General features: G+C 40.5%; 1 protein-coding gene across 1 annotated transcript in view; it reads left to right on the top strand.

Moving 5' to 3' along the window:
- Positions 1 to 392: 392 nt before the first annotated feature.
- Positions 393 to 21,910, top strand: part of MEIOB (meiosis specific with OB-fold) — a 32,011-nt gene continuing 10,493 nt past the window's right edge. The window contains exons 1-9 of the mRNA XM_065919261.1: positions 393 to 504; positions 4,590 to 4,666; positions 6,318 to 6,375; positions 10,115 to 10,246; positions 11,993 to 12,065; positions 15,582 to 15,777; positions 17,990 to 18,090; positions 18,975 to 19,027; positions 19,116 to 19,211. Coding sequence (XP_065775333.1) covers positions 4,598 to 4,666; positions 6,318 to 6,375; positions 10,115 to 10,246; positions 11,993 to 12,065; positions 15,582 to 15,777; positions 17,990 to 18,090; positions 18,975 to 19,027; positions 19,116 to 19,211 — 778 coding nt within the window. The 5' untranslated portion in view covers positions 393 to 504; positions 4,590 to 4,597. The remainder of the gene's footprint in view (positions 505 to 4,589; positions 4,667 to 6,317; positions 6,376 to 10,114; positions 10,247 to 11,992; positions 12,066 to 15,581; positions 15,778 to 17,989; positions 18,091 to 18,974; positions 19,028 to 19,115; positions 19,212 to 21,910) is intronic.

Raw genomic sequence — 21,910 nt, 5'->3', positions numbered from 1 at the left:
ACTCTGTCCTCAAGACCCAGACTGCAGAGGGGCGGCGACCCTCAAGGCGTCGGGAGCCGCCGGTCAGGGCTGAGGGCGGAGTCAGGGCGAGGGGCGGAGCGGGGCAAGGAGTGGGCGGAGTCATCAGAGCTTGGGTGGGGCAGGCAGGGAGTGAGTGGAACCGGAGTTTGCTGAGGGGGGCGGGGTGGGGTCGAAGCTGAGGGCGGGGCAGAGTCAGGGCGTGGGTGGAGTCTGAGGTCGGTGGGAGGGGCATGCGTGGACTCGGATCTGGAGGCGGGATCAGAACTTGGGGCTGGGCAGAGCCCAGGAGTGGGCGGAGTCTGAGATCGGCGGGGGCGGGGCTTGGGCTAACGGTCCAAGGCTGTCCTCCCGCGGCGACCGTCGAGCGCTGGGGCTGTGGGCAGAACACGCTGTGGAGAAGAAGCCGAATTCCGGCCGAGTTGGGGAGGCGTCTGGGCGGGGCCTGCGTGCGGTTGACTGCTGTCCAAAAGCGAGAGCGTCTAGGTGAGCGCTCCCGGGAGCAGTCGGCGTGGACGCTGAGTTGAAGCCGGGTGGCGGCTGGCGGCGGGCCGTCGTCTGTTCCTGAAGGCAGGCCTCTGGGCCGCGCCGTCTGCGGTGGAAACGGTCTCCCTTCCAGGTTGCCCGCGGGCTCCTCGGGTGGCGGTCATCCCGGTGCCCTCGAGAGGTGGAAGCCGGCGGGTTGCGGTTCGGGGGACGTGCCGGGGTGCGAGCCCGGGTGCGAAGTGGGCAGCTGACGCCGGCTTCCAGTCCACACCCGCGGAGTCACAGTCAAGTACGAACACAGGACACGGGTGGAGTGTGCTCGTCCGCGTGGCGCGGCGAACGTAGACGCGCGGGTGTAATCGATGCGGGGGGTATAAGCGCGTCCTGAGGTAACTCAGTGCATCACCCGCCCGCTCCCCCCAACCCCAGCCTGGCTGACGCGCAGCCGTTCTGTGGGGTTGACAGGTGTGTGCAGACACTTGAGCACGGGCACCGGCCCTGGAGGTCCCCACCCACGACTCACACCCCGCTCCCCGCCACCTCGGGCGCCCTCTCCACAGTGCTCCCTATTCTAGAATGTCCTAGATTTGGAATCTTCAGATACATTTTAAAGCGTGAAGGGTTTAAAAGGGACGGTTTTTAATCCCTGTGTGCAAGTCATGTCCCTTCCTCCCTCTCTTTCGTTCTTCTTTTCAAAGTAGTGTTTGGTTAAAAAAAATTAAGACTACCTTGAAAGTTTACTAGCAAGTTCTCTTTTTGTCTCCGTGCTGGTGAGTTCTCTGGTGATGGCCGGTTGCCCGTTTTCTTATGGCCAACCCAGAGTACGCAAAACTTGCTGAGTTCCCACTGAAGGAGTAAAAACTACCCTTTTGAATTGGATTTATAAAAATAATTGAACAACTGTTCCCCCCTAGGCAAGGTGGCCAACTTTGTCAAAGTTTGTTAAAAAAAAAAAAAGTCTTTGTTTTGTGATGGAAGTTTGGGGGGATTTTCACGTACACAAATAACCACATAAGAGGACTTCTCTGTAGCAGCTCCAGCACATGTCTGTAGAATAAATAGACGATTATATAGGACCATCAATTCCAGCTCTTTGGAAGCTCTATTGATCTAGAATAATAGGTTACAATTTGTACTTGCTTCTATAATTTAAATGCTGGACATAAATGTAAAATTAGTTAGTAACTAAAATTCTGTTTACCCAGAAAGTTAATTGTAGCAATATTATTCTCAAATTACAAATCAGGTTTCTTTTAGGACTCGTTCATTAATTTAGTCAACAAATAGCTAGCAGCTACTGTGCCTGAGGTGCAAGCCTAATAGGCACTGTAGGACACAGTAAGGGCAAGGCAAGGCACAGCCCTGTCATCCTGAGCCCCATCCTGTAATGAGGGAATTAAGAATGCTGAGAGAAGGAATCGAGGCTGGGGGATACTTGAAGGAGGGTGATAAGATCTTCTCTTTGAGCCCCCCAAAATGTTAAAGCTCTTGTCTTGGGAGGATCTGAGGGTGGGATTGGAGAGGATGCTCAAGGAAGATGGAACTGTGTGCCAAGGTCCCAGGTCCCATTTGTCAAAAGAAGAGCTGCTGTGGTATCTGGAGAGTGGTAATCAACTGTGGGGGGGGGGGGGGAAATGATGTGTATCTAGTGTCTGTAGTATAGGGCCAACCTCATAATAGGCTCCACAACTATTACCTGTAACTTGGCCACCAGTTTATCTTAACTGGACTAGTTCCTTCACCGCCTTTCCCTTTTACCTTGTCAAGGAGCTGGGTCTGTGGTCTTGGGGCTGTACACGTCTAGCCCCACACCTGGCACTTTTTTTTTTTTTTTTGCTTTTCTCTGAGCCGCCCCTCCTGTCCTGATTCAGTACCTGATACATATCAGACACTCAACTCACACGTGTTGAATGAATAAACTATGTATAAGATTAGGTAATAGCAGTACTCTAGATGAGGAATGACTGACCCTTGGACTGAGGAGATGGCACTGGAGATGGATAAACAGAGACTTTTTAAATATATTTGAAAAATAGAAGGGACAGCAGTTGCTGATGAATGGTTGTAATCTCTGTATCACCATACTGGCCTCTTTATTTCGTGTTAATTTTGTATTTCTCAAAAACCTAGAGAAGTAAGTTGTCATTTTCTTTTTGTAGACAGACACTAAAGTATATCACCGTATATTTTGATTAACAGTAGGAAGTGAAGGAACTTCAAAGAGTTCATGTGATATTCCTCTAAGTAAGTAACCACCAAGAGATGTTAAGGGGTAAAATTTTGGAGAACTCAGTATGTAGATGGATAGTATTTTTACACAAAATCTGGCTACTGAATAGTTTTTCTTCTCTAACCTCAAGTGTCTAGCTCTTGACAGGCTCTCAATAAGTGTTGGCTGAGTGGATGGATGAATGAATGAATCTGTCAGGCTGATAAGTATTTCAGAGACTGAAATTGCATAGTGAGCCAGATCAGACTCAGCTGAAAAATAAGTAGGACCTTAACATTGCTAAATTGTTTATTCTGGCTTGAATGCAGAAACTGCTACATTAGATAAGAATGAAAAGCAGTGTTCTCATCTGTCAAGAGCCTGTGGACATCTTGGCTCTTTATGTACACTATTTTGAATTCTCACAACAACCTTGTAGGGTAGATGTTATCCATATTTTTTGGATGAGGAGATTAAAGCTCAGTAATTCAAAACATTTGACTACAAACTAGTGGCGCTGGAATTCAAAATCATATTTGAGTAATTGTGCAGGCTTCTTGAAACTTATGCTATGCAATGTGTCCTGGAGTACACATTAGAGATGTGTACAGCCTGGAGATGAGGGCATTCACTGTTAAAGAGGTGAATGAAGTGAAATCAGGTAAATCTGCTAGTTGGGTGTAGCTGACAGCTGTTATTACTATACTAAAACCTTTTCTAGTGACTAAGTTGAGGGACAAGTCTCTGTTTCATTTATCTCATGTTTATTGAGTGCTTTTTATGTGGAAGGTAGCATTGAAATGCACTCACAAATTGTGTGTAAGATGCTACTTCTGCCCTGATGGAGCTTATTTACCAATAGAGGGGAGGGTGAAGTACTGCCTATCCCCATACACAGTGTAACTAAAAGCAGGATTCAAGGTGGTTACAGTATAGTTTTGCTATGTTTTTTTTTTTAAGTAGGCTTTATGGTAATAAATATTTAAATCTGCAAATGTCCCATTGTATCATCTCTCATCTGAAACTCTAAATTTGCTCAAACATTGACTAATTTTTTTTTTGCAAAGTGTAACGATAACCCAATATGCAAAACAGAAAGAGACACAGATGTACAGAACAGACTTTGGGACTCTGAGGGAGAAGGTGAGGGTGGGATGTTCTGAGAGAATAGCAATGAAACAAGTATACTATCAAGGGTGAAACAGACCACCAGCCCAGGTTGGATGCATGAGACAAGTGCTCAGGGCTGGTGCAATGGGAAGACCCAGAGGGATGGGGCGGGGAGGGAGGCGGGAGTGGGGATCAGGATGGGGAACACATGTAAATCCATGGCTGATTCATGTCAATGTATGGCAAAAGCCACTACAATATTATAAAGTAATTAGCCTCCAACTAATAAAAATAAATGAAAAAAAAATTGAAACCTAACTATATCATTCATAACTTTAAAAGACCTTTTAAAAATATGCTTTTTACAGGTTGAATTTAGCTTACATGTCACTGTTGTAACATAAAATTTTTTTGGAACTTCCTTGGTGGTTGGTGGCTAAGATTCTGAGCTCCCAATGCAGGGGGCATGGATTCGACCCCTGGTCAGGGAACTAGATCCCACATGCCACAGCTAAGAGTTTGCATGCTGCATCTAAAAATCCCACCTTCCACAACTGTGGACTGAAGGTTCCTCATGCCGCAGTGAAGATCGAAGGACTTAACAAGCTACAACTAAGATTTAGTGCCACATAAATAAAGTTTTCCCAAAGAATGAGTAGAATATCCCATACTTTCCTAAATAAATTCTTTTTTCAGTCTTGTAATTTTTCAAGCTTTATTTCAGTTGCTTAACTTATGCATCTAAATTATATTTTCTAAAATGCAGATAAAAGAATGGCCAACTCAATTGCATCAAAGAACTTTACTGCACTTTCAAATCTGCATCCAAATATGGCTAATCTGGTAAGTTTCAGCAGTGCAGTAGTTAATTTGTTCTCTGTTGAAGCTTTAGGTGGTGATATTACATTATGTCAACATTATTGATTCATTTCAACACACGCTTGTATAATTGACAAGTATACAGGTACTCATTGCACTAGTGATTGTTAGATATTAAATGCTCCTAAACCTCTTTGTATTTATGCCAGCTAAATGAAAATTAGTCTTTTTTGTCTGCACATTAGGAGATTATAGATATGACTAGTAATTGTTAAAAATTATTGAAAGTTTATTTGTATTAATTAAATATAGCAAAAAGTTAGACACAACTTCGCGACTGAACAACAACAAACTAAATATTTAATATGCACTCAAATTTAGCATGGCAAAATTAAGCATTTTTGTTAAGCAGTGTCTATTGTCCAATCAAACTGTCCAAGTTATATACTGAAATACTTGTTATTATGTTGCTTTTGTGACATAAAGTTACACAAAAGATGTGTTTCTGAAATCATTGTGTGAAAATTAATTTTGGCGAGAAGGGTTGTGGGGGCACCAGTCATTTCAAATTTGCCAAGATTGTTATTTATTTGAAAGGAATCTAGGTGGAATCATATTATAAGGTGAAGAACTTACTATAAAGCAATTATCATACTCCCTTATCTTTCCTATCCCCAGCAGTCTGCTGTTTACATTTGGAATGTGTAAATCATATTTCTTAAATTACATATAACTTTAATAGTTTGCAATTTAAACTTTATTAATGTTGAAAATAATTGCTGTTACAGTTTTTCTTGAAAGGTAAACTCTTTGCTAATTGCCTCTTCAGTTAGAAAATTTTACTCAATATTCCCATTAGTTGTTTTCCTAACAAAATTCAGTGAGAGCTGCAGCATATGAAATTTTAAAAAATAATAACAGTGTGTCTAAATATAATAAGACTAGCTAATAGCTCAACTAGGATGTGGTAGTCTTAAAAGTTTGCATGTATTTAAAATTGAACAGATTATTGCAAGGTTAAAGTCAGTTGCTAGAATTATGTGATTTAAGTTCATCCTTTCAGAAAAAGATAGCTATTTTTGTTTTTAAAAGTATTTGAAAATATTTAATTTTTCTTTGTTAGTCACTAAAGAGAACATTAAAAATATTAAAGGCATGTTAATACCTTTAAGATCTAGGTCTTTAGAGCTTAGATTTATTAGCAGTGATATGCAAGTTTTGTTACAATCTAATATATGTTACTGTCCAGCATGTTTGCATTAAGAAGCTAAGCAATTTTATGTGGATTGTTAGAAACCCGTATATAAAAGAAAGCTTTGAAGACCATGGCAAATTAAATTGCATTATACATGTGCTTTGAATGAATTCAGTAAGAATTGATAGCATAGGGCAGTTACTGTGCTCCACCTAGTGATTGAAAATAAAGTAGAAACATACTAAGTATTAAATGATTATATTTGTAATAGCAGTTAACTGTCTTATTACTTTGTACTATTCCTTGTAGAATGAACATTTATGAAGTTCTTTTAGATGTTTGTCTGGAATAAATACATTTAAATGGTTCCTAGTCAAAAATGTTTGTTAGAGCCAGTAAAATATAACAAGTCCATGAAATTAAATTTACCATCTCCATCTGTGTTTAATATTCGTCTTCTATAACCTTTTTGTTTTTCAGAAAATAATCGGCATAGTTATTGGAAAAACAGATGTCAAAGGCTTTCCAGACAGAAAAAGCTGAGTTCTGTTTAACTAACTCTTTGCTTCATTTTTCATCAACTGTGGCTTATGACTACAACAAAGTATATTTAAGTGATTAAATTTCTCATGCCTGTTTAACTCCCTAAGAGCAATGGCCATGTTCTCTATTGCATGGTAAAGTACTTGATTTAAGGCCACATGTGTGAGGGCATTAAAATCATTTTAATGGTTTTATTTGATATTTCTAAAGCATAACTTTAAAAGCTATGTATACAATATTAAAATAGCTAGTTAAATTGGTCAGCTCATTAATGTGTATCAACGTGTACTTTCTGAGCTCCTCCATTGTGCAAAACCCAGTGTAAAGACTGGAGAAAGAAGTTGTAGTCTCTCTCATCATCCTCAGATATCAGAGCATCTGAGAAGATGGACGTGGAGCCAGATTGACAGGGCTCACCCCCGAGTCTGTCCTAGGCAGAGCCACAGAATCAGGGTAAACAAAGGTGGGATGAGACTTACATGAGCTTGTACATGTAAGAGTGTGTAACATAGAGTAGGAACTCCATGTAAACTGTCAGTATCAGATACAAGGACACAGGTAAATCTCATAGAAAACAGAAAGTGGTAGGAAGCCATCCAGCATTGATGTCAAGACAGTGTTGAGGAAGGGAAGTATGCAGCAGTATCTGTGTATTTATTCAAAGAACTAAATGATTCAGCGGGGAAAAAAATCATCTTTCATACATGGGAAATACAGTTAAGTCTGGCTTTAGTGGTCCTTATTTAGTTGTCTATGCAACAGTTTTAGGACCATGGAAACATAATCCAAGACTAAAACAGATTTTAAAAATCAGCTGACCTTCAGGGACTTCCCTGGCTGTTCCCAGCTGTCCAATGGCTAAGACTTCAACCTCCCAATGCAGGGGGCCCATGTTTGATTTCTAGTCAAGTAACTACATGCTGCGAGGAAGACCGAAGATCCCACGTGCTGCAGCAGAGACCAAAACAAATAAGTAAAATCAACTGATCTTCAAACTTTTATAGTTTACATGCAGAGATACAATATAGAATACCAAAAGTAGCAATACACTATTACTAGCTTCTAAAGTGTCAGTGCTTTTTATTAAAGGGTATGGTATAAATCCTTTGATACAGCTTGAGGAAATCAGAGCTCTAGTCAGCCAGCCAGTAATTTTGACAGAAGATAGTTTTGTTTGAATCACCTGAGTAATCGTGGCTGTGTTAATTGACTTGTGGTATAGTGACAGGTGGGCTTCCCTGGTGGCTAAGTGGTAAAGAATCCGTCTGCAATGCAGTAGACCTGGGTTCAGTCCCTGGGTCACAAAGATCCCCTGCAGAAGGGAATGGCTACCCACTCCAGTATTCTTGCCTGGAGAATTCCAGGGACAGAGGAACCTGGCAGGTTACAGTCCATAGGGTTGCAGAGAGTCAGAAACTACTGAGTGAGCATTACACACATATACACATTAAAGGGAAGATTTCTTTTTTGATTTAATTTTTTATATATTTATCTCTTTTATTTTTGGCTGTGCTGGGTCCTTGTCGCTGTGCACAGGCTTTCTCTAGTTGTGGTGAGCAGGGGCTACTCTTTGCTTTCTCTGGTTGCTGTTCTCTGGCTTCTTATTGCTGTGTCTGCTCTAGGATGTGGGACTTCAGTAGTTGCAGTGGGTGGGCTCAGTAGTTGTGGCTCCCAGGCTTAGTTGCCATGCGACATCTGGGATCTTCTTGAACCAGGGATCGAACCCATGTCCCCTGCATTGGCAGGTGAATTCTTTACCACTGAGTCACCAAGGAAGGCCCCTATTTTTTTCTTTATGATGATAGTCATTCTGACAGGTGTGAGGGAATAGCTCATTCTGGTTTTAATTTATATTTTCCTGATAATTAGTGATGTTGAGCATCTTTTCATGTGCCTGTTGGCCATCTGCATTTCCTGTTTGGAAAAAATGCCTATTCAGTTCTTCCTATTTTTTTAAATTGGGTTGTTAGGGTTTTTTTATGTTGAGCTGTATGAGCTGAAGATTTATGTTGGATATTAATTCCTATTGGTCATATCATTAGCATATAATTTTTCCCATTCAGTAGGTTATCTTATCCTTTGCTATGCAAAAGCATTTAAGTTTAATTAGTTTCCACTTGTTTATTTTTATTTTAGGAATGGATCCAATAAAGTATTGCTATAATTTATGTCAAAGTATGTTCTGCCTATGTTTTTCTCTAGGAGTTTCATGATATCTGGTCTTACGTTTAGGTCTTTAATCCATTTTGAGTTTATTTTTGTATATGGTATTAGAGAATGTTCTAATTTCACTCTTCTACATGTAACTGTTCAGTTTTCCCAGCACTACTTATTGAAGAAACTGTCTTTTTGCCATTGTATATTCTTGCCTCCTTTGTTGTAGGCTAATTGACCGTAATTGTGTGGGTTTATTTCTGGGCTTTCTATCCTATTTCACTGATCTGTGTGTCTGTTTTTGTGTCAGTATCATGCTGTTTGTATTTCTTTTTTAAATTTTTAAATTTATTAATGGCAGGAAAATTGCTTCACAATATTCTGTTAATTTCTGCCGTACAACAATGTGAATAAGCCATAGTTATACATACATCCCCTCCCTCTTGAGCCTCCTTCCCCTCCCCCAATCTCACCCCTCTAGGTCATCACAGAGCACCAGGCTAGGCTCTCAGTTAAATAGCAGCTTCTCACCAGCTATCTGTTTTACACATGATAGTGTATATATGTCAATGCTACTTTCTCCATTCGTCCCACACTTTTCTTCCCCCACTGTGTCCACAAGTCTGTTCTCTACATCTATGTCTTCCCTGCAAATTAGATAATCAATGCCGCTTTTCTAGATTCCATACATACATGTTAGTATACGATATTTGTTTTTCTCTTTCAAACTTACTTTACTCTGTTTAATAGGCTGTAGGTTCACCCATTTCACTAGAACTGACTAAAATTCATTATTTTTATGGCTGATTCTACACATGGACAGGATTTTTTGGTGGCTCAAATGGTAAATAATTTGCCTGCGAAGTGGGAGACCTAGGTTTGATCCCAGGGTTGGGAAGATCCCCAGGAGAAGGAAATGACAACCCTTCTCCGGTATTTTTGTATTTTATGTCTCCAGTATTTTTGCCTGGAGAATTCCATGGACAGAGGAGCCTGGCGGGCTGTAGTCCATGGGGTCCCAAAAAGTCTGACACGATTGAATGACTAACACTTTCAACACACTACACATGGGCATTATCAGATGGTCAACACCCAAATCAGATTGATTATATATGTACCACATCTTCTTTATCCATTCATTGTATTACTTTTATAATTAGCAAAAACAAAGAAATTTATTTTGGAATTTATTCTGGAAAGAAGTGCTTGCTGACCCCTAGTGGTATATTTTAGCTAGCACACATTTATTTGTTTTGAAATAATTTAGATCTGAATTATGACTTAGGTTAAAACAGCAGTAAGAGAGAAATGGAGAATATAAACTAATATCAGGATGGTTCAAACCTACATGTTATTTCCCTCTGAATATAGAGGTAACTAGGGAAAGGGAACAGAGAGGTCCCAGTGAGGTGAATTATCTACCTTGGCAGCTTTGCAGTTCTTAAAGCATAACGCTGTAGAATTTATATCTGAAATAATTTTTTATACCATGTGTTTGAGTGTTTTAGCATCATAATAATCACCTTTGTTTAAAATTAAAACTTTTCATCTGAAAAATAAAAGCCTTGGTTTTCCCTTAGATATTGGATCAGAAAGGTACACTTTCAGTTTCACCATTCGTGATTCAACAACCGATTTTGTAAATGCAACATCCTGGGGCAGTGAAGATTACATAAGATCACTTTCTGACAGCTTTAGGGTCGGTGAATGTGGTAAGTTGGCACTGATTCTTAAACTGTTTCTCTTACAGTATTATTCCCATGATGTGTTTGTTTGATGACTACACTGAGGGCATCGGAGTGAAATAAGACACAATTCTTACTCTCAAGAATCTTATCAGAAAAAAGTCAAGTGTTAAGAGTATAACACAAGGCATTCAGCATTCAGTTGAAACATACAAACAGAATAATCACATACTTTTACTAGGAGCTCTATAATCTTTGGTTTATTTCTATTTCACTTTGCATCAGTCTCTCTTGTGACTGTAATCATTTATCTTTTTGTAAACATATAGTGGAACTGCTAAGTAGACTTTGATAAAAGATGACATGAATTTTTGATGGAATTTTAAGAAATTTTTAGTCTAAAATAGCATATCTTCATATCCTCTACTTACCCCAGTATCTCTGTGATAGTACAGTATAGTATATTCAAAAGAATAAGACTTTGAGAACAGGTGGATCTGGATTCAAATCCAAATACTAACACTTATTTATCTAGTGGCTTTGAGAAAATTTCATAATCTTGTTGAGCCTCAACTATGAATTAATACCCAGTAGATTCTTATGAATCTTAAATGAGATAGTGTGCCTGCTATGAAGTGTAGAACTTAGCCACTCAATAGATAACAGCTCTAGCCTCATACAATAAACAAGAAAGCAGTATACCAGCTCTCTTTCATTGTAGAGAAAAGAAGAGAAAGAGTAACACAGACAATTAAACTACTCCTCTCTAATCCTGCAATATCGAGCATCCTATTACCCATACTGATTACTCAGCACCCAATCATACTATTAACTTCAGGGTTATATAGTATCTTGCTAACTGAATAATAAGGTAATTGGACATATGGACTGTGAAGGCAGAAAACTCTGCAGATGTCTCAGGGCCCTGGACAAGCAGAAGCATCTGTGGATGCGTACCAGAACAACACTTGCATAGAGCTGAAGATATATTCGATGGTAACCTGCATTCTACACTGATGCTTGTTGTCAGGATGAGTGAGATGAGGGATTATAAGGATGTAAATCTGACGATGCTTATAAAACTAAATAAGAGTTTTCTGTGGCTGAGTAAAAAGATTATAGATTTTTGAATCAAAACAATTCTAACTCTACTACTTTCTAGATATAACACCTCAAGAAAATTATTTAACCTCTGTGAACTTCAATTTCTTCACTTGGAAAAAGGGATAATAAAGGGATGGTTGTGTGAGGAATTAACAAAATGCAGCACAAAATGTCTAACATAGACCATAGGAAATGGAAACCCTAAACTATTAAGTCATAAAACTGATAAGTTGTAAGTTTCAAATCAGGACCCAGATTTTGCACTGCTCTTTCTAACTACCACTATTGTTTTTGAGAACAACTTTGAATTGGGTGAAGATCAATTTAAGTGTTCATTTTATAGCAGGGTATGTTGTAACCACATCAGATGTTCTGTATAACTAATCAACAAAGTAATATTTTTTTAACAAAAGAATATTAATGCAGGTCATATGTCAGAATTTAAACACAAAGTATAAGAAATATCATCTAAGATCAAATTGATTGGTCATGCCCTAGGATTCCATTGGTCGCAGCAAAACAAACAAACAAAAAAAACAATTGTGAAGAATATTAAAGCAACTCAAAATTAGAAATAATATTGTAATGTTCATTGTTATGTACACTTGTTTTTTAAATTTATTCTGTTACTCTTTTGGTAATAGCATCATATTTTCCCCTCTGTTATAGTGATTATTGAGAATCCTCTGATCCAAACAAAGGAATTAGAAAGAGAAGAAAAGTTCAGTCCTGCAACTCCTAGGTAAATCCAGCACAGAGGTCAACAACCTTTGTGCCAGGATGATTATTACTAATAGGTTTGTGTGTGTCAGATTAGCCAGGAGTGGTGTAGGGGCTTCCCTAGTGGCTCAGATGGTAAAGAATCTGCCTGCAATGCATGGGTTCTATCCCTGGGTCGGGAAGATCCCCTGGTGAAGGCAATGGCTACCCACTCCAGTATCCTTGCCCGGATAATTCCATGGACAGAGAAGCCTGGCAGGCTACAGTCCATGGGGTCGCAGAGTCGGACACGACTGAGTGACTAACACTTTCATTTTTTTCACTTACTAAAGATGTGTGTACTTCAGGTTGAAAATTCAGAGTTTAATTCTGCCACACAGTATTTATCTTTGATTATGAAATAATTTACCTTGACATAGGATCACATAGGAAATGACTTTATTCTCATTTTTCCCTGGTGGTTCACACAGTAAAGAGTCTGCCTGCAATGCAGGAGACCTGAGTTTGACCCCTGGGTCAGGAAGATCTCCTGGAGAAGGAAATGGCAACCTACCCCAATATTCTTGCCTGGAGAATCCCATGGACAGAAGAGCCTGGTGAGCCCCAGTCCATGGGGTTGCAAAGACTGAGCGACTAACACTTCACTTCACTTCTCATTCTTAGATTTACAGAAATTTAACTCATCATATTAAACCTGAAAAGTGAAAAAATAAATCTTAGAAGTCATATATCCATTTTACATCGCAGTTTATGACTCTCTTCACATGTTTTACTCTCTTAGTTCAGGTTACCTGGAAGCAGAGTTCAGAGAAGACTTCTCTGCAGATGATTTGTTGAGGCAGAGCTCTCAGAAGCAGCCTGGAAAGACAGCCATGAGGGAGGAAGGGGTAACAAAGCGGCAGGTTCAGCAGGAGCCCCACCTTATCCTGACCCGGGCGGGAGCTCTGGAGCATCAGTTGCACCTCAGAGTGCTACCCTCTGAAGAAAAGGGCCTGGGCTTTGGTACCCTGAATTTACAGATTATTGGCTGAAGTCTGCCCATGCTCTTGTGGAGGCACTTCTGGCCGAGGGCAGATCTGGAGAGAGGGTGTAGCTGGTGAAGGGCCCAAGTGGGCACAGCAGTCTCTACTACATGTGCCTGCACACCTTTTGACCTCATCTTACAGGCCTCATTTCTCTGCAGCCACATGGAGGGTCCTTACTTACTTTGTGAACATCCTGGCTCATTTTGCGCCAACAGCGTGGCGTGTTCTCGTCCCTCTGCAGAGAACAGTCTTATTTGCTCTTCTCAATCAAGTGTTGGGCTTCCCTTGTGGCTCAGCTGGTAAAGAATCCACCTGCAATGCAGGAGACCTGGGTTCCATCCCTGGGTTGGGAACATCCCCTGGAGAAGGGAAACGATATCCACTCCAGTATTCTGGCCTGGAGAATTCCATGGACTGTATAATCCACGGAGTCGTATCTATGGGGTCATAAAGTCTGACACAACTGAGCGACTTTCACTTTTCACTCAAGTGTCAGCTTAAATGTCACCTCCTCAGGTCTTCCACATCTACTCCGTAGTAGCCCATTCAGTTCCCATTACTATGACTTAGTCCTGTACACAGGGTTATAGGTACCATCATAATGGTGGCGCTAGTGTAAAGAACCTGCCTGCCAATGCAGGAGACACAAGAGACATGGGTTCGATCCCTGGGTCAGGAAGATCCTCTGGAGAAGGAAATGGCAACCCACTCCAGTATTCTTGCCTGGGAAAATCCTATGGACAGAGGAGCCTGGCAGGCTATAGTTCATGGGGTTGGAAAAAGTTGGACACGACTGAAGCAACTTAGCATGTAACACTGATCGCAAGCCTGGGTCATTTGATTAATTGTTCTTGTCTGTTTCCCTCTCACGCGTGTGAGCACTGTGAGGTCATAGATCTTGTCTGTCTTCCTCACCATTTATCCTCCGGGCCTGGACTGTGGTCTAGCAGATAGTTGGCTCTCAGGAAGTGTTTGTGGAGCGAAGGTATGAGTGAAGGAGGAGAGCACCCCTGGCAAAGGGGACAAACACAAAATCTCCCGGCCTTTTCCAGAACAGTTAGTCATCTGAATCTCATGAAACTGTTGATGCTCAACTTTCTTTCCCTCTAAAATGGCAGTTTCATAGCCTCAGAATCTGATGTGGCTGGAGTATAGGTAGGGGAACAGCAGGAGAAGAAGCAAGAGAGGTAAGTGGAGACCCTTCACAGACAGCTTTGCTTTTAGTATCAGTTTCATTCTTTGGTGATAGCTAGCCCAGAAGATCTTTGAACTGGGAAAAAAGATATTCATATTCATGGTTTAGGAAGGTCAGTTTGGCTACCTGAGGAGGAACAACTGTAGGGGAATGAAGCTTAGGAGACAAGACAGTAATTTGGGTAAGAAGTTATGAGGTAAACACCTAAAGCAGTAGCAGGGGAGGAGGCGGGGGTGGCTGGAATAGAGGGTAAGAAAGAGGTTCTGTGGAGCACACTTGGGAGGTGATTGGCCAAAGGGAAGAGCACCTCAAGTTCAGCCTGTACATACGGTGCATCTGTTCCTACAGAGCTCCAAATGTGAAAGTGAAAGTCACTCAGTCATGTCTGACTTATTGTGACCCTGTATAGTCCTTGGAATTCTCCAGGCCAGAATACTGAGTGGGTATCGTTTCCCTTCTCCAGGGGATCTTCCCAACCCAAGGATTGAACCCAGGTCTCCCACATTGTAGGCAGATTCTTTACCAGCTGAGCCACAAGGAAGGCCCAAGAATATTGGAGTGGGTAGTCTATCCCTTCCAGCGGATCTTCCCAACCCAGGAATCAAATTGGGGTCTCCTGCACCGCAGGCTAATTCTTTACAAACTGAGCTATCAGGGAAGCCCATAGAGCTCCGAAGAGGTCAGGAAAGCATGTAGGTGGCACAGTCAGTGTCACAGAGATGGAACTCAGTCACCCCCTAACACACAATGTTTTAGAGTGCTTTTACATCCTTTTTAAAAAAATTTTTTTTACAAAGAAAGAAACTGAAACTCAGATTATTGGGCAAGATCAGACTATTAGTGTGCTTGAAACTCAGACGCTAATTGGTCTTTAAAACATTTTCTTAATGAGAATAGATTTTATACAAAAAAGTACTTTACAGTTTTTCAGTGATTCTGAGAGGACTTCCCTGGTCGTCCACTGGTTAAGAATCCATCTTCAAATGCCATGGACCCGGGTTCAGTCCCTGATCAGGAAACAAAGATCCCACATGTGGTAGGACAACTAAGCCCACGTGCTGCAACAAGGATCCCACATGCTGCAGTTAGCACTCGAAGCAGCAAAGTGGTGTTTAAAACACTTTCTTAGTGGAAATAGGTTTTATACAAAAAAGTATTTTACAGTTTTTCAATGTTTCTAAGAGTGAAAAGTATAAATCTTAATATAGTTTTTAAAATATAGTTTAAATTACAGCCAAAATTTAACCGTGAACTTTGAAATATTTTTCTATTAGAAATCATTTGATATTAACTTTGTGTGTGTGTTTTTACAATTTAGTGATTATAAACTATTGCTCAGTGAGAATCACTCAACGGTGAAACTCTGTTCCAGTTACGAAGTGGATGCCAAGTTACTTTCTTTGATATACTTACCTGTTAAAGAGTCTTGTGATTATTATTCACTGGGTGACATTGTTGCAAATGGACACAATCTTGATGGGAAAATTATTAATGTCCTTGCAGCTGTGAGGTCGGTAAGTTAAAACCCCAACAAAGCTCAGTTCAATTTGGTGGGGGAGTTCTAGCATAGTATTTGTGTTAGGAAATTAATAATCACTGAAGTAAAATTTCCTGTATATCTTGATCCATCCTCAGTTGAATTTAGAAAATTAAAGGAAAGTAGCATTTTACCTGAGAATCGCTAGCAAAATAATATTGTATTTGAATGTTAAATGCAGCACACAGTCATAAATGATTCACTAACTGTATGAGAGCTTTTCATACTTCAGTTAACAAAGGCATGGATAGAAAGAGTAAATTCATTGACATGACTATCTCCAGGAAGTTCTTTTAAAGAGTGTATGTTGAATAAATCAAGGAATTAATTCAGTGGATGTTCTCAGAGCTTCCCTGAGATGGGGGAACAGAATGAGAAACCCGGGGTGCTGTGGTAGGGGCCCTGTGAGCTATCAGTGCTGGAAAGCAGGGCAGAAAAAGTCCTTGGGGTTCCAAGGAGTGTCTCACCACCTTCTGCGTCCACACCTCCCTCTTAGCAATTACAGCAAGTTTTGAACTCCATTGGACAGACTAGAGTCACTTGATAGGGAGCAAATTTCCACAAAGTAAAGTGCACAAATAAAAATAAAGGAGCAACAATTCTTCAGTATGCAGAATGATGGTAACCGGGGATTTGGGGGGGGGGGAGGGAGGGAAATAGATTTAGATACTTGTAGTTAATGTTGTAAGTACTTGCTAATTCATTTCCATGTTAAATAACTGCAAGAGTGTCAATCATCCCCAATGACAGGCCAACAGAGGCACCACCCCAACCCAACCTAGCACAGTGCCTGCCACTCAGTAAGCACTTGGCTGTCAGTCAGGAATGAGGAATAAACACCCTACATGGCAATCCTGACAATCGGAAAAATTCTTTTCTGGGCAACTTAGGTTCAATCTTACTTAAAGGCAGAATATGACCTCTCAATTTCTCTGAAATTCTATGTAATGCTATTGTATTACAATGTAGTAAGAATTTTCTAAAACTCAGTATGAATATAAAACCTGCATGGGACTTCCCTGGTGGTCTGGTGGTTAAGACTCCACACTTTCAATGCAGGGGCCCAGGTTCAACCCCTGGTTAGGAAATTAGATCTCACCACAATGAAGATTCCACATGTTGCCAATAAGACCTGGTGCAGCCAAATAAAATAAACAAATAAACAAAACCCTGCAACAGCTTTTTCCATGTCCCACTTCCAGCCTCCACTCTTTGAGTCTGGTACTACCTTTCATAGGTTTATATTATTTCATTTTCATGCCTTTCTTCTCCCATTTTGCTTCCATCCCTCTTATATTTCCTTTTCTTTACATTTTAATTTAACCTGTTTTTTCTTCTGTCTCACCTCTACTTGGGTCTCTTCCCCTTAAAGCTCCTTTTCATGTCACTTCCTTGCTTGCTGTGACAGGCTGTCCTCTGCTCTGACTCTGTCTGTAAACCTTATCTTCTGTGGGCAGCTGTGACTTTCTCCAGCCCCTTCTCGTGGAGCTCAGTCCTGACAATAGATCATGGAGGCGGCGCACAGGGGGCAGCTGACTGTCCATGCTTGAGCCATTGCTATGTAGCCGTCAGAGGAGCCTGCTGGTCCAATTGTGAACTCCCTGAGGACACAGAGGGGCCCCTGAATTCACCTCCACTATGAATTCTCTTATACCACAGGGTGGGCTGAATCAGACAGTATATCAACACACATTCCCATTATTATTCCTCATGTGGTTCTTCCACCTGATCCCTATGAAGGCAGCAAAGTAGTTATTGATAACCTGTACCTGGGCCAGCAAGATGCCTGGAGAGGCGAATCCATCCAATCACTGAACTCCATGCGGGCCCTGTGCTAAGCCATGGGGACACACAGACATTGAAAGGTATCTTCTACCCTCAGTGAATCCACACAGCTGTCACCCAGGGGCATGTCATGGAGTATTTGTTCTGACGTGTTGAAAAGGCCCCACAGTCTTTGAAGCACATATGTCTGTGTCTGTCTTCAATCAATGTGTGTACCTTTCAACTTAAATACATCTAGTCTAGAGGTAGAAGATGCTTTTAAATACATATTATTGAGTCTCACTATTTTGATATTTCTAATTTGTTGTTTAAAAGATAAACATTTGAGTATTTCCATCAACAAACATTTAAGTACCTCTACAGCTATAGGTGAAGAAGAGTAACCGTTTCCTTCCATTTGTAAGGTTGGAGAGCCAAAATACTTTACAACTTCAGACCGAAGAAAAGGCCAGAGGTGTGAAGTTAAACTCTACGATGAGACAGAGTCTTCTTTTGCAATGATATGGTAACTCCCCACATCTGTTCCAAACTGAAATCTGTGCCATTATCACCAAGTCAGAACATTTTCATCTCATCAAGAGGTGATGAATGTCATATCAGGAGAGGAGTGATGATAAGAGGAAATGGTATAAAAAATAAACCTTCCTCTTGTGTGTCCAGTCATTACAGTCTATGATTACCTTAAAATGAGATCTTTTGATGGCATGGGATTTCATAGATGGATTCTATAGTAACTTACTTAGTATCATACTCTTTTGTGACAAATGATCATTTACTAAGTCCCATTGATAAAGAACAAGACAAACTTTCTGTGATCCATTGGGTGGTACTCTGGAGCCAGGCCATGGGAAGATGGTGAAGAAGAAAGTTTTGTCACAGATTGGGTTCTGTGGGGGCTCCCAGTGTGTCAGATGTGGGACAGGGCTACACCCTGAAACATCCCAGGGAATACTATGGTGTTGTTTAGATGCAAGATTGAATTTGAAACAGGCCTTCAATCCATCAGTTTCCTCAAGAAGTTTATCCATTATGGGGATAATCCCTTGGTGGCATGAAAGAGTGACTTCACAATTTTTAGACTTGTAGTTACTCAGTTCTAACTAGTGTGGAGTGACCTGGGTGATAGAAAAAGAGGGAATGGAAGGAGCAGAAGTTGTTAGAGATGGATGTGCCAAAGGAATGCTTTCCATAGGTGTTAAATTTTCTGTGAAATAGGCAGAGTAGCCCTGAAAAATGCAGGAAAAACCAAGACCTTTCCTTGTGCCTTGGACCACATGGGAGATTATTAACCTCAGCCATTAAGACATCCATTTTCTGATAAATAACATGGTCACTGTTAGTATTTTCTAGTGTATTTGATTTTTGTCACTTCTTTTTTCACACATGCAGTTGGGATAGTGAATCTATTCTACTTGCACAAAGCTGGGTGCCACAAGAAACAGGTATTGCATACTTCAATGATTGTGTTCAATATTTGTAATTTTTTATCCTCCAGTGTAATAATTTTAAAATGGCTTTTTCCCCAAACAGTAATATTTGCCGCAGATGTAAGGATAAGTTTTGACAAATTTCGGAACAGCATGACAGCAACTGTAATCTCAAAAACCATTATTACAACTAATCCAGGTAAAAAGCTATCTGAAAATTTTAATTCCTTTGGAAATGACTATATCACATATTCCAATATTTGTATAGTGTGTTTAAGAATGAAAATGAAGCTTGGATTTCATTTGAGTTAAAAATGAAAAGCTGCCTTATATGACTTTTTAAAACTTACAGTGAATTATCTTTGATATATTTACAAAAGAAATGTGAAAAGCCAGACTCATTTGTAAAGCATTATCCCTTGTGTTGATTTTGAGAGATCAATGCCATTGATTGGATAAACTAAATTATTGACCATTTAAAAATAAATTTGATTTCACTGCATTCAAGTAATTTAGTGCTGGATCATGGAGAACATGCATGTAGTATCATCATGTGATACTTAGTTCATCACTGTGAGTGGTTGTGAAGTGGTTACAGCTTGCCCCAGCGTGAAATGAGAGTAGGACTGGGGAGAGGAGGGTGTGCCCTGATGCATCCTGAGGTTGCTTGTAGCCCAGAGAGAAAGGCCCCCTCAACACCCCAGGAGAACACAGAGGTCCCAGGGATGAATAATCCTTCAAAAGTCTTAAGAGAATATAAATGTTGCAAGTATCATTTTAAGTATGCGCTCACTCTACTGATCCATGACAAAGCAGTAACAGTGACTGAGAACTATAAAGCAATTTTATGTCTTTGACCAAACCATTATCAGAATTTTTAGAAGTGAAATTTCTATGAGATATGGTGTAAAATAGCAAGACCGTGTTTTAATATCAGTAGTTGGATCTTGCTTATCTACTGCAGAAATATTGTCTCCTTGAAAGCAGTATCATGGGAGGTGATATGGCACTCATTGATTTGTTCTTGTTGAACTCTGATCTATTACACACGTGCTGTGTGCCACACACCGTTCTGGGTCCAGTGACCAAACACAGATATCTCTCCTGCTCATGGAGCTCATATCCTAGCAGCGGGGAAACAGAGAATGAACAATTAGGATAACAAATCCAAATTATGGAATTTGAAATGATTGAGAAGTAAAAGAGAACAGAGTCAGGAGGGTCTAGAATGTTATGGTGTGTGTAGGGCAGGTTGCTTGTTTACATAGCGTGGTCAGGCGGGCTCCATGAGAGGGTGACACCTGAGCAAGGACAGTTGCAGGGTGTGTGGGGGCAGTGGCGTTAACCATGGGAAAGAGCGCACCAGGCGGAAGAGCCGGCCAGTGCAGAGGCTCTGTGGCCAGTGTGGCTGGAGCCGAGGGAGCAGGGCAGGAAGACGGGCTGAGGTCAGAGAAGACATGGAGGTGGTCAGAAGGCCATACAGGCTGCCTTCTACTCTGTGGGAAGGGCAGCCAGGCAGTGACATTATCTGAGTTCTAAAAGGATTGCAGTGACTTCTTTTACATTGGTGGTGACACAACCATGGTCTGTTCTTACCATAGGACAATAGTGTCACTCTTCAATTCTTTTTTTTTTCTTTTGAGAAGGGTACTGTGGTTTCTTATTTTTAATAATATAATAATACTAATAGGCTCTTTTTAGTGCTTTCAGTAACATTAGTGATAGAGTCTCCATCCTCTAAGGGTAAATTTGGTCTGGAAAAATTTCTAAAAGACGGTTGGGATTGTCTGATGGAAAAGGTTATCAAACTTGATAGTACTAATTGTCTCGAAACCTCAAGATTAAGTTAAAGAGACAGATTCGAAGAATATTGTGCATTTGGGTCTGAAAATAGATTCAGAGGGGAAATGTCAAAGTGTTTTGAGCAGTGTCAACATAATTAGAATAAATACCTTACTTATTATTAAGGAGACAAATACAAGGAAAATACGTATAAGGGTGTGTGAATTTCAATATGCTTTTAAAAATCAGCCTTATTTCTAATTTCCTGGGTTACACATAGAAATTAAGAACCTCTAAATGGTTTGGTGGTCAGATGTGGAAGGAAGAATTTCTGTCCCTCCACAGACAGTCTGGGATGGGCCTGTTGTCTTTAGAGATCTTGACAGCAGTGCCTACACCCCACCCTTCCTACCAGTTTCTGCCCCAGGATTCTCATTAATTTACAAATATTTAGTGAATGCCTTTTGTTTGCCAAGTAGTGCAGTAAATTAAACACTTTCTGGAACAAGGAAGTACCTGAGAGGATGGAAGTTGAGATGGATGGAAGGATAGTCATTATATCAGACACTGGAAGTACAGAGATGAAGAGACAGCCCCCCTGTCTGGGATTCTGGTCTAGTTCTGGGAAAGAAGCAACAGTGATAAGACTTGTGGTACAACAGGGTGAGGAGGAAGAAACCCTAACTCTGTCCAGGGGAGTCAGGGTGTCTGACATCGGCAGGATGGCTTGCAGAATGTTGGGGAAAGGCTGGAAGACAAGCAGATACTGGAGGTTGGGGCTTGGGGTTGAAGGGTGTCAGAATCAGAGAGCACCTTTTCAAAATCAGATTCATGCCTCCTGGCACATTATCTGACTATCCCAGAGAACATTCGTGTCCCATTTGAGGAATAAGCTCTTCAAATAACCTTAACAATCTTTTTCTGACTAGAGAAGAAATACATACAAAATTCAGAAAATATATAAAAGCATAAAAAAGAAAACAATGATCAACTATAAATTCTTCATCTTATAAGAAATAATCATTTCCTTGATATATAGTCTTTGAGATAATTTTGCTCATGTCTTTTTAAAATCAGAGGAAATGGTATGAAATGTTTTGTAAACTGCTCTTTAAA

This window comes from Muntiacus reevesi, chromosome 2 (genome assembly GCF_963930625.1).
Source record: "Muntiacus reevesi chromosome 2, mMunRee1.1, whole genome shotgun sequence".
Taxonomy (NCBI): domain Eukaryota; kingdom Metazoa; phylum Chordata; class Mammalia; order Artiodactyla; family Cervidae; genus Muntiacus; species Muntiacus reevesi.
Note: the sequence above shows the minus strand (reverse complement) of the source record. Positions and strands in the feature narration are given on the sequence as shown.